The sequence below is a fragment of the Pinus tabuliformis genome, chromosome X (assembly GCF_031772625.1).
Source record: "Pinus tabuliformis cultivar Carrire ecotype Pingquan chromosome X, CPIR1, whole genome shotgun sequence".
NCBI classification, from domain to species: Eukaryota; Viridiplantae; Streptophyta; class Pinopsida; order Pinales; family Pinaceae; genus Pinus; species Pinus tabuliformis.
In genome coordinates, this window is record NC_142308.1 from 1,412,903,105 (window position 1) to 1,412,913,987 (window position 10,883).

Sequence of the window (10,883 nt, forward strand, 5' to 3'; positions counted from 1 at the left end):
TTAATATGCATGTTTTATTTTTCTAATTATGAATTAAAAAGTCAATAAATTTTAATGTTAATTAAATTAGAAATGATATGTTTTTAGTATTTATTTTTGTTAATTTTATTATTATTATTATTTTAATAATAAAGTTTGATTATTTAATTAGAATTCCAATATTTCAAGGGTTTTATAATGTGTTAAAATTCATTTTTACATCTAAAAACCAATTTTAAATAATAAAAATCACAATCTTGATCTAAATTATATCGTCAAGTAAATTATTTTATTTATTATTAAAATTTACTTAAATCTTATCCTATTATCATTTCATCCCATAATTAAAATATGCTTAAATATAATCTTATTATCTGTAATAACCTCGGTAACTTGTAACTCCAGATAATTACTGTGGTAAAAACAATATGAGTGATAACTTGTTATTATTAAAAGACATTGTTATTTTTTTTGAAAGTGAATATAATGAACTATTTTGCACATGTGTTGGATGAAATGCTGGCAGCCTCCAAAAGGAGGATTTTCTATTAAAAGAAAATTAATCAGTTATGAAACTGAAAAAAAAAAAGACAACTGCCTCTCACCCAAGGAAAAAGTCCTGGGAGGAAAACCTCTGGGCTGTTGAGGAACAGGCAGAGGAGAGATTCCAGAAAGAAAGAGTGCACAGTGAAAGAATGGGGTTAAGTCTGGTTGTGATCAGATAACCCAGCACCGTGGTGCATGAGTCTTGTTGAGGGCTGCAGGCCTGCAAGACGGCTCGGGGGGAGAATCCAGTGCAGTGGATCTCAAGGTTGGGAGGTTAAGAGCAAAAACACTACAGGTGACTTCTGAAAGTAAGAACTTCAGTGGCAGGAATAACCAGGTACGCTTCCTCTAGTTAGTTAAAGAAAAAGATCAGGTATTTAAAAGTACAAGTTTGTATTATTTCTTTTAAGATATTGTGATATGATAGCTAGGATAAAATTATGGTTCTTTTCCAAAAAGCTGGGATGGGAGATGTGACTGTGTCACATCTGCAGAATGTATTCATTTAAGTTCACACAGTTACTATGTGCTCAGCCGGAAACCAACTAAGAAGTGCTGAAATGATAGGAGGCATCGGTACCAAATAACAGTAGGAGAGTCAGAGTTCTGAAGTAAACCGAATACCATAATAGTGCACGGTTCTAAAGTGTAAAGACCTGAGAAGATGGGAAAAGCCGAGCTAACTATATAACAGTAAATTGACACAGAAATTGATAAAGAAAACAATATAAAAGTCAAGCTGTAGTTACAAACTTTCTCTGCATGCAATTATTCCATAGAATAAAACTGTGTAAGTCGAAAACGAAGTAATGTAAATAATGGGTTGGTACATGCATTATACGGTATTAACCAGTGCCATGCAAATATGGAATAACATATAAAATCAAAACCCAGAAATTATATTATCATTCAATTAACGTCTGTATAGCAAAATATTGAAAGGAGACAGTGATGTAAAGCGAAGCATTGTATAGCATAAACATTGATGCATATCAAACCTTAACATCAGGGTTGGAACGGTATCATTCACAGGTGACAAGCCAAGTACGGAGCATACTGTACAGAAATAAGATATAGCATCGAACTAAATATTAAGTAATGCATACAGTCGAATGACAGCCGTTAACTTGCTAGCTGTGTTACGGCCAAGCTTGTGCGCAGAAGGTTAGACGCTACATTCATAATACGAATGCAGGTCTACCCTTGTCGCTGTACATACAGCATACAAGAATGTGAGCCGTGCTGTAGAAACCAAATATGGGTGAAACCTTTCGATTCCATATCATAGAAACCCTAAAGCAATAGAAATGTCTTAACTGTAAATGCTATCGAGTATTGGAAGAAGCGGCAGCGAAATATATTTAACATCAAATTTAATCATAGAAACCCTAAAGCAATAGAAATGTCATAACTGTAAATGCTATTGAGTATTGGAAGAAGCGACAGAGAAATACACTGAACAGCAAATGTAATCAGAGTAACCCTAATGCATAATCAATATCATAGCTGTAAACGTTATCAAGTATGGATAGAAGCGGTAGCTAAACACTCTGTACATTAACCTTTATATACACCAGAACGAAGATTCAAATGTCCATTAACCGGTATTGACATTTAAATATTCAGGAAAACAGAGTCATTATGAAACGGTGATAAGTATATCATTAGCCATGAGAAAGTCCAGGCCGGACAAACAGCGGTAACCGCAGATGGTAAATATTACAACTGTATATAAAGTTATGCATATCCTTACAAATCTGTCAGAAGCTCGAAAGAGCTTTCCCCAAAACAGGCAATGACAAACAAGTCTGAGTCCTTAGCTAATTTCATATAAAAAAAAAGGATAACTAAGGCATGGAAGCCATAACCCTAGGGTTTCAAGCTGGACAGACCGCCAAAGTGAGGCCGCCAAACTTAATCGCACAAGGGTTTGGAACCCTGTATCTAACCTGAGACATTAGGCAGAATACAAGCCTGTCTCAGCTGTAATCATTCCTTCATAATGCAATAAATCACAGTCAACGAATACGCAAATGAAATCAGGCATACCTTGAAGTGCCATGGCAGCTAAACCCTCCGGTGTCCTGTGGAAGCAAGCTGTGGTCAGCACCGGACCCGTTCCAAACTGTTAAGCCAACCATGGAAATGGTCAGAGCATAGATAGCAGATATGAATACCAATAAACCAGAAAACTAACTGTAAGTGTAATGCTTAAGGAGTGCGCGGTCGAACCTGTGCAAGGCAGAGGAGCGATGAACCAGGAGAGTTGCAGACCAAACTGTCGAAGGAACTCGGCTGTTGCGAAAGGAGCAAATGAACCCAAAGGCGAATCCAATGGACATATATATGCAAGGTCAAACCCTAAGTTAAGCTGGGCCGTCCGATGAGGGTGAGTGATCGCCATCGTTGGATTAGGTGGGAGGCCTAGCGCAAACCCCGGAGCAGGTCAAACCCTCTCGGATCACATGGGAAGCACGTGAAGATGGGCCATCTGGCCACGGAGGGTTGTGAGCTGGCTCATTCACTCTGCCATTTGGCATCAAACATTCATAGCGGATAGCAAACAATCAAAGCCAATGTCATGTCACATAAATTATCAAATATTGGTATTACAGAGGCTTAGTTAAGTATGGGATAAGTTTTATATAGAGCCGCTAAATATATTAACCAAACTTTATGTCAACCATTATATGCCTATAGTTACTACATGCGTTTGGGGATTACGTTATGAGTACAGTAGGTTAGGGGTTGGGTAATGGTGAATTACCACACCGAATATATATATATAAATAAATTATTACTGTATTTCTTGGATTATAAAGAGATCGTGACAATGTGGTATCAGAGCAGAGGTTTCAAAACTGTGGCCTCTGGAACAGCAAAAAAAGAAATCATCTTAAATGTATATATAGTAACAATGCAACTAATTACCTTTCTTGTGTACAACCAGGAGAACTATACCGAGACAGCCACCTGCTGACAGTTATATAGTAAGATGGAGGAAATGCCGGGAGCTGGCGGCATCCCACCAGAAAATGCAGGGCTGTGGGTACAGCTTGGTGCTGAGACACGCAGTACCAATCAGGCAATACTGCAAACAGTTCAGGAGCTGAAGGGTGAGATGGCACGCTTACGAGAGGACAATGCGCGATTAACAATGGAACAAGAAAGAATACTGAAAAGCCTGTCGGATAAACAAAATCCACCCTTAGCCAGCCCTAGTGCAGAACAGCAAAGGGGCACTCAGGAACGGAATTACGCACCTGAGCTTTCAGAAGAACAGGAAGACCATTCTGATAATGTGCAAGAACAGCAAACCTCCAAGCGACAGAAAACGGAATTACAGGGAGAATTTCGAAAAATCAAACCTCCACTTTTCGATGGAGAGCAGGAAGAAGCAGCAGAAGCCTGACTGATTAATATTAATAAATATTTCCAACTTTATGAATATGATCAAAATCTGAAGGCGCGGCTGGCTATTTTTCAATTGCAAGGCAAAGCCACCTTGTGGTGGGAGGAGATTAAAATTGTGAAGGGAGTAAGTGAGCAAAGCATAACCTGGGAAAAATTTCAGAAATATTTTAAGGAAAGGTATTTAACTGAGCGCTTTTATGATGAGAAGGCGCGAGAATTCCACGACTTACGGCTAGGACAGCAGTCCATGGACGAATTCATAAATCGCTTCACTTCTCTGCTGCGTTATGTGCCATACATAAAAGAGGAGAAGGCCAAGGTGCAGAGGTTCGTGAGTAGCCTACCAGCTTATATAAGGGAACGAATTGAGTTTGACAATCCCCGAACTATGGATGAGGCAATTCGGAAGGCTAGAATTTGCTACCAGCAGAACAAACAAAAGGGAGAAATTCCAAACAGGAAATGGAATGAAAGAAAAGGTAGCAGAAATGCTGGAAACAACAAAGGCAGCCGCGGAAATGGTGGTAAAGGAGCTGGAAAGGGGAAATTTAACAGAAGCACAAACAAGGGTTCCTTCCGGCCTAAGCCAAGCGAGAGCAGGATTAGTGAACTCCCTGCTAAATCGGAGGTTGAGGGAACCAGACCTCCAGTTCAGTGCTGGGTGTGTGAAGGACCGCACTACGCTAGAAATTGTCCACAGCGTAAAAGAACTGATCAAATATCTCAAGTCCATGAAGCTTCAACTGTTGGGGATGTGGCACGCAGCGTACCAAGGATCAATGCAGCATTAGAGGACCGGCAGGCGGAATACCAACCTTCCATGGTGGAATTCGAAGGTAAGATTTCAAACCTTTCTGTAGCTGTACTTATTGATCCAGGAGCTACTTTAAGTTATGTTAGTCCAAAAGTAGTGGAACACTGTAAGCTACCACCAGAAAAGTTCAAAAACCCATGGTTGGTCCAGTTAGCTACGGGAGCCAAAAGGCGAGTTCTAGCTAAAGTTAATAACTGTTCTTTCAATATAGCTGGACAGCCCGTAGCAGCAGACCTGAATGTACTTCCGTTGGGCTCCTATGACATTCTTATTGGCATGGATTGGCTGGAAAAGCACTGGTCGTTGGTGAATTGCAAAACCAAGACCATATACTACAAAGATGATTTGGGACAGCAGCAGGAATTACAGGGAATTAAACATCCTGTTCAGATTCGACCTATCACTGCAACTCAGTTAGCCAAATGTATAAGAAAGAAATGTCAGATCTATGCCATACAGGTTGGCTATGCGAATCAGAAAGATAAGATGTCTGCATTAAACGACATTCCAGTGGTACAGGAATTTACAGATGTCTTTCCTGAAGAGGTACCGGGTTTGCCTCCAAGAAGGGACATAGACTTCACTATAGAATTAATACCAGGGGCAACACCAGTATCGCGGGCACCGTACCGGATGAGCATACCAGAGTTAATGGAATTGAAAATGCAGCTCCAGGAGCTGTTGGAGAAACAGTACATTCGACCCAGTGTGTCACCCTGGGGAGCTCCAGTATTGTTCGTGAAGAAGAAGGATGGGACCCTTCGCATGTGCATAGATTACCGGCAGCTGAATAAGCTCACGGTCAAAAACAAGTACCCTCTACCCAGAATAGATGAACTCTTTGATCAAGTGAAAGGGGCAAAAGTGTTCTCCAAAATTGATCTGCGATCTGGTTATCATCAGATCAGGATTAAGGATGAGGACATTGCCAAAACTGCTTTCCGGACACGCTATGGGCACTACGAATTTGTAGTGCTACCTTTTGGTTTAACCAATGCACCTGCTACCTTTATGTGCATGATGAATAGCGTGTTTCACAGGTTTTTGGACAAGTTTGTACTGATATTCATTGATGACATATTGATATATTCTCGTTCCCAACAGGAACATGAGGAGCACCTTAGATTGGTGTTGCAAACTCTTCGGGAGCATCAGCTATATGCTAAGTTTAGCAAATGCGATTTCTTCAAAGAGGAAATTCAGTATTTGGGCCATGTGATTACGAAAGAGGGAATTGCAGTTGACCCTGAGAAGATAAAATCTATTATGGAATGGCCTATACCCAAAGACGTTGCTGATATCAGATCCTTTATGGGGTTAGCTGGCTATTACAGGAGGTTTGTGGAAGGCTTTTCAAGGATAGCCTATCCTATTACCTCATTGCAAAAGAAAGGAAGGATATTCAGATGGACAGCAGAGTGTCAACAGAGTTTTGACCGCTCGAAACACCTACTCACCACTGCACCCATCCTGAGGATCGCTGATCCTAATAAGGATTACGTGGTGTGCACCGATGCAAGCAAGGAGGGCGTGGGAGAAGTACTAATGCAGGAAGGAAAAGTAATAGCATATGAATCAAGGAAACTAAAAGAGCATGAGCAGATATACTCTGCTTACGATCTAGAGTTAACTGTTGTGATTCACGCACTTAAGATGTGGCGACATTACCTTCTTGGAAAGAAATTTCTGCTGTTAACAGATCATCATAGTTTAACGCATTATTTCAGCCAACCTACCTTGAATGCGAGGCAAGGCTGTTGGGCAGATTTTCTAAGTGGGTTTGACTTTGAAATAAAGCATTTAAAGGGCAAAGAAAATCGGGTGGCAGATGCCTTAAGTCGAAAGGTTCATTGCTTATGTGAACTTTCAGCCAGCCGGTGGCGGAGTTCGCTGGTTGAACAAATAAAAACAGCAGCAAATGACGACTCTGAATATCAGCATTTAAAACAGCAGGTATAGCAATCTGATAATGGAAGGTTACAGCAAGGGTACACATTGGATAATGTTGGATTGCTGTATTTTAATAAAAAAATGTATGTACCTGACTCCAATGACCTTAAGAAACTGATTCTGGATGAGTTCCACATCAGCCACTACACTGGTCATCCAGGGTACCAAAATATGGTCACGGCACTCAAGAAAGAGTATTACTGGCCAGGAATGAAGAAGCAGGTGGTGGAATACTTGGCAAGGTGTTTGGAATGCCAGCAAATTAAGGCTGAACATCAACACCCAGCGGGACTGTTGCAGCCTTTGCCTATTCCGGAATGGAAATGGGAAACCATTTCCATGGATTTTGTAACCGGGTTACCACAAACAAAGAAGGGCAATGATTCTATTATGGTCGTGGTTGATAAACTGAGTAAAGCAGCGCACTTTATACCTGTGCAGTCTACTTACAAGGCGGTACAAATCGCGCATCTCTTTATGCAAAATGTGTTCCGCTTGCATGGAATGCCAAAGGTAATCATATTGGACCGTGATGTGAAATTCACTTCCACCTTCTGGAGAACATTGTTTGCCGAGTTGGGCACTCAGCTGAATTTTAGCACAGCTTATCACCCACAGACCGATGGTCAAACTGAGCGAGTCAATCAGGTATTGGAAGACATGTTGAGGGCGAATGTGATGCTAAAGCCTAGTCAATGGGAAGAGTATCTGCATCTGGTCGAATTTGCCTATAATAATGGGTATCATACCTCAACCCAGTTAAGTCCCTTTGAGGTTCTGTATGGGTGAAAGTGCCGCACACCCTCAAGTTGGAGTGGACTGGAGGATAAGCTGAGTTTGGGTCCGGAAATGTTAAAAGACATGGAAGATATGGTGAAGAGAGTGCGAGCAAATTTAAAGGCTGCACAAGACAGACAGAAAAGTTTCGCAGACAGGAAAAGAAGATTTGCAGAATACAATGTGGGCGACCATGTGTTTGTAAGGATTCAAACCAGAAGGAGCACACTGCAGTGGAGCGGGTGCGCCAAGCTGGCTCCCCGATACTTTGGACCGTTTCAGATTTTAGCTAGAGTGGGGCCTGTGGCCTACCAACTTGCTTTGCCCAGTCATATTAAGATTCACAATGTGTTTCATGTTTCTGTCCTAAAGAAATATGTGTATGACCCTAGACATGTTATTCAATGGCAAGATGTGCGGGTAAGAATTGATCCGGTTGGTTTAACTATACAACTATATTCAATAGGAAATTGATTAAGTACTGGTTGTTTGCAGGTCGAACCGGAAGGCGGGGTCCTGGTCAAACCACAGAGCATTCTCGACCGAAGAGAAGTGCGGCTGCGGAAACGGGCTATTACCCAAATTAAGGTGCTGTGGCAGCACTATGGCCCTGAGGAGGCTACGTGGGAGGACGAGGAACTTTTCAGAAAGGCATACCCGAATTTATTTAATGAGAATGGACATCGGGACGATGTCCAATCCCAGGGGGGGAAGATGTAATAACCTCGGTAACTTGTAACTCCAGATAATTACTGTGGTAAAAACAATATGAGTGATAACTTGTTATTATTAAAAGACATTGTTATTTTTTTTGAAAGTGAATATAATGAACTATTTTGCACATGTGTTGGATGAAATGCTGGCAGCCTCCAAAAGGAGGATTTTCTATTAAAAGAAAATTAATCAGTTATGAAACTGAAAAAAAAAAGACAACTGCCTCTCACCCAAGGAAAAAGTCCTGGGAGGAAAACCTCTGGGCTGTTGAGGAACAGGCAGAGGAGAGATTCCAGAGAGAGAGAGTGCAGAGTGAAAGAATGGGGTTAAGTCTGGTTGTGATCAGATAACCCAGCACCGTGGTGCATGAGTCTTGTTGAGGGCTGCAGGCCTGCAAGACGGCTCGGGGGGAGAATCCAGTGCAGTGGATCTCAAGGTTGGGAGGTTAAGAGCAAAAACACTACAGGTGACTTCTGAAAGTAAGAACTTCAGTGGCAGGAATAACCAGGTACGCTTCCTCTAGTTAGTTAAAGAAAAAGATCAGGTATTTAAAAGTACAAGTTTGTATTATTTCTTTTAAGATATTGTGATATGATAGCTAGGATAAAATTACGGTTCTTTTCCAAAAAGCTGGGATGGGAGATGTGACTGTGTCACATCTGCAGAATGTATTCATTTAAGTTCACACAGTTACTATGTGCTCAGCCGGAAACCAACTAAGAACTGCTGAAATGATAGGAGGCATCGGTACCAAATAACAGTAGGAGAGTCAGAGTTCTGAAGTAAACCGAATACCATAATAGTGCACGGTTCTAAAGTGTAAAGACCTGAGAAGATGGGAAAAGCCGAGCTAACTATATAACAGTAAATTGACACAGAAACTGATAAAGAAAACAATATAAAAGTCAAGCTGTAGTTACAAACTTTCTCTGCATGCAATTATTCCTTAGAGTAAAACTGTGTAAGTCGAAAACGAAGTAATGTAAATAATGGGTTGGTACATGCATTATACGGTATTAACCGGTGCCATGCAAATATGGAATATCATATAAAATCAAAACCCAGAAATTATATTATCATTCAATTAACGTCTGTATAGCGAAATATTGAAAGGAAACAGTGATGTAAAGCGAAGCATTGTATAGCATAAACATTGATGCATATCAAACCCTAACATCAGGCTTGGAACGGTATCATTCACAGGTGACAAGCCAAGTACGTGAGCATACTGTACAGAAATAAGATATAGCATCGAACTAAATATTAAGTAAAGCATACAGTCGAATGACAACCGTTAACTTGCTAGTTGTGTTACGGCAAAGCTTGTGCGCGGAAGGTTAGACGCTACATTCATAATACGAATGCAGGTCTACCCTTGTCGCTGTACATACATGCATAAAAGAATGTGAGCCGAGCTGTAGAAAACGAATATCGGTGAAACCTTTCGATTCCATATCATAGAAACCCTAAAGCAATAGAAATGTCTTAACTGTAAATGCTATCGAGTATTGGAAGAAGCGGCAGCGAAATATATTGAACATCAAATTTAATCATAGAAACCCTAAAGCAATAGAAATGTCATAACTGTAAATGCTATTGAGTATTGGAAGAAGCGACAGAGAAATACACTGAACAGCAAATGTAATCAGAGTAACCCTAATGCATAATCAATATCATAGCTGTAAACGTTATCAAGTATGGATAGAAGCGGTAGCTAAACACTCTGTACATTAACCTTTATATACACCAGAACGAAGATTCAAATGTCCATTAACCGGTATTGACATTTAAATATTCAGGAAAACAGAGTCATTATGAAACGGTGATAAGTATATCATTAGCCATGAGAAAGTCCAGGCTGGACAAACAGCGGTAACCGCAGATGGTAAATATTACAACTGTATATTAAGTTATGCATAACCTTACATATCTGCCAGAAGCTCGAAAGAGCTTTCTCCAAAACAGGCAATGTCAAACAAGACTGAGTCCTTAGCTAATTTCATATAAAAAAAAAGGATAACTAAGGCATGGAAGCCATAACCCTAGGGTTTCAAGCTGGACAGACCGCCAAAGTGAGGCCGCCAAACTTAATCGCACAAGGGTTTGGAAACCTGTATCTAACCTGAGACATTAGGCAGAATACAAGCCTGTCTCAGCTGTAATCATTCCTTCATAATGCAATAAATCACAGTCAACGAATACGCAAATGAAATCAGGCATACCTTGAAGTGCCATGGCAGCTAAACCCTCCGGTGTCCTGTGGAAGCAAGCTGTGGTCAGCACCGGACCCGTTCCAAACTGTTAAGCCAACCATGGAAATGGTCAGAGCATAGATAGCAGATATGAATACCAATAAACCAGAAAACTAACTGTAAGTGTAATGCTTAAGGAGTGCGCGGTCGAACCTGTGCAAGGCAGAGGAGAGATGACCAGGAAAGTTGCAGACAGAACTGTCGAAGGAGCTCGGCTGTTGCGAAAGGAGCAAATGAACCCAATGACGAATCCAATGAACATATATATGCAATGTCAAACCCTAAATTAAGCTGGGCCGTCCGATGAGGGTGAGTGATCGCCATCGTTGGATTAGGCGGGAGGCCTAGCGCAAACCCCGGAGCAGGTCAAACCCTCTCGGATCACATGGGCAGCACGTGAAGATGGGCCATCTGGCCACGGAGGGTTGTGAGCTGGC

At 41.0% G+C, this 10,883-nt stretch overlaps 2 protein-coding genes and 1 long non-coding RNA gene across 6 annotated transcripts; 1 reads left to right on the top strand and 2 right to left on the bottom strand.

The window, feature by feature from the left end:
- Nucleotides 1-2,262: 2,262 nt before the first annotated feature.
- LOC149145322 (uncharacterized) lies at nt 2,263-2,935 on the bottom strand. Of its 4 annotated transcripts, none has more exons than XM_089453107.1 (3): nt 2,758-2,935; nt 2,575-2,622; nt 2,263-2,474 (listed from the first exon to the last, which is right to left on the bottom strand). In XM_089453107.1, exons 1-3 carry the CDS (start codon nt 2,927-2,929, stop codon nt 2,470-2,472), a joined length of 225 nt encoding a protein of 74 aa, XP_089309233.1. In that variant the 5' UTR covers nt 2,930-2,935; the 3' UTR covers nt 2,263-2,469. The 4 variants fall into 4 exon arrangements, with proteins under 4 accessions (XP_089309233.1, XP_089309230.1, XP_089309231.1 ...); XM_089453104.1 differs by having other exon boundaries at nt 2,575-2,650; XM_089453105.1 differs by having other exon boundaries at nt 2,263-2,499; nt 2,575-2,650.
- Nucleotides 2,936-7,564: 4,629 nt separating this feature from the next.
- On the top strand, nt 7,565-8,200 carry LOC149145323 (uncharacterized). Its single transcript, XM_089452416.1, has 2 exons — nt 7,565-7,828; nt 7,976-8,200. The coding sequence occupies exons 1-2, from the start codon at nt 7,565-7,567 to the stop codon at nt 8,198-8,200; spliced, it is 489 nt and encodes a 162-aa protein (XP_089308542.1).
- A 1,681-nt stretch (nt 8,201-9,881) lies between these two features.
- On the bottom strand, nt 9,882-10,623 carry LOC149145324 (uncharacterized). The gene is made up of 3 exons (XR_016264032.1): nt 10,600-10,623; nt 10,417-10,492; nt 9,882-10,316 (listed from the first exon to the last, which is right to left on the bottom strand). It is a non-coding gene; the product is annotated as an uncharacterized LOC149145324 (long non-coding RNA).
- Nucleotides 10,624-10,883: the final 260 nt, after the last annotated feature.

Coding starts and splice junctions, on each gene's coding strand:
- LOC149145322 (XM_089453104.1), bottom strand. CDS start 2,929: ATGGCGATCACTCACCCTCATCGGACGGCCCAGCTTAACTTAGGGTTT. Junction 2,651..2,757: donor CGCTCCTCTGCCTTGCACAG/GTTCGACCGCGC, acceptor TTGGCTTAACAG/TTTGGAACGGGTCCGGTGCT. Junction 2,475..2,574: donor AGCTGCCATGGCACTTCAAG/GTATGCCTGATT, acceptor CTAATGTCTCAG/GTTAGATACAGGGTTCCAAA.
- LOC149145323 (XM_089452416.1), top strand. CDS start 7,565: ATGGAAGATATGGTGAAGAGAGTGCGAGCAAATTTAAAGGCTGCACAA. Junction 7,829..7,975: donor GTCATATTAAGATTCACAAT/GTGTTTCATGTT, acceptor GGTTGTTTGCAG/GTCGAACCGGAAGGCGGGGT.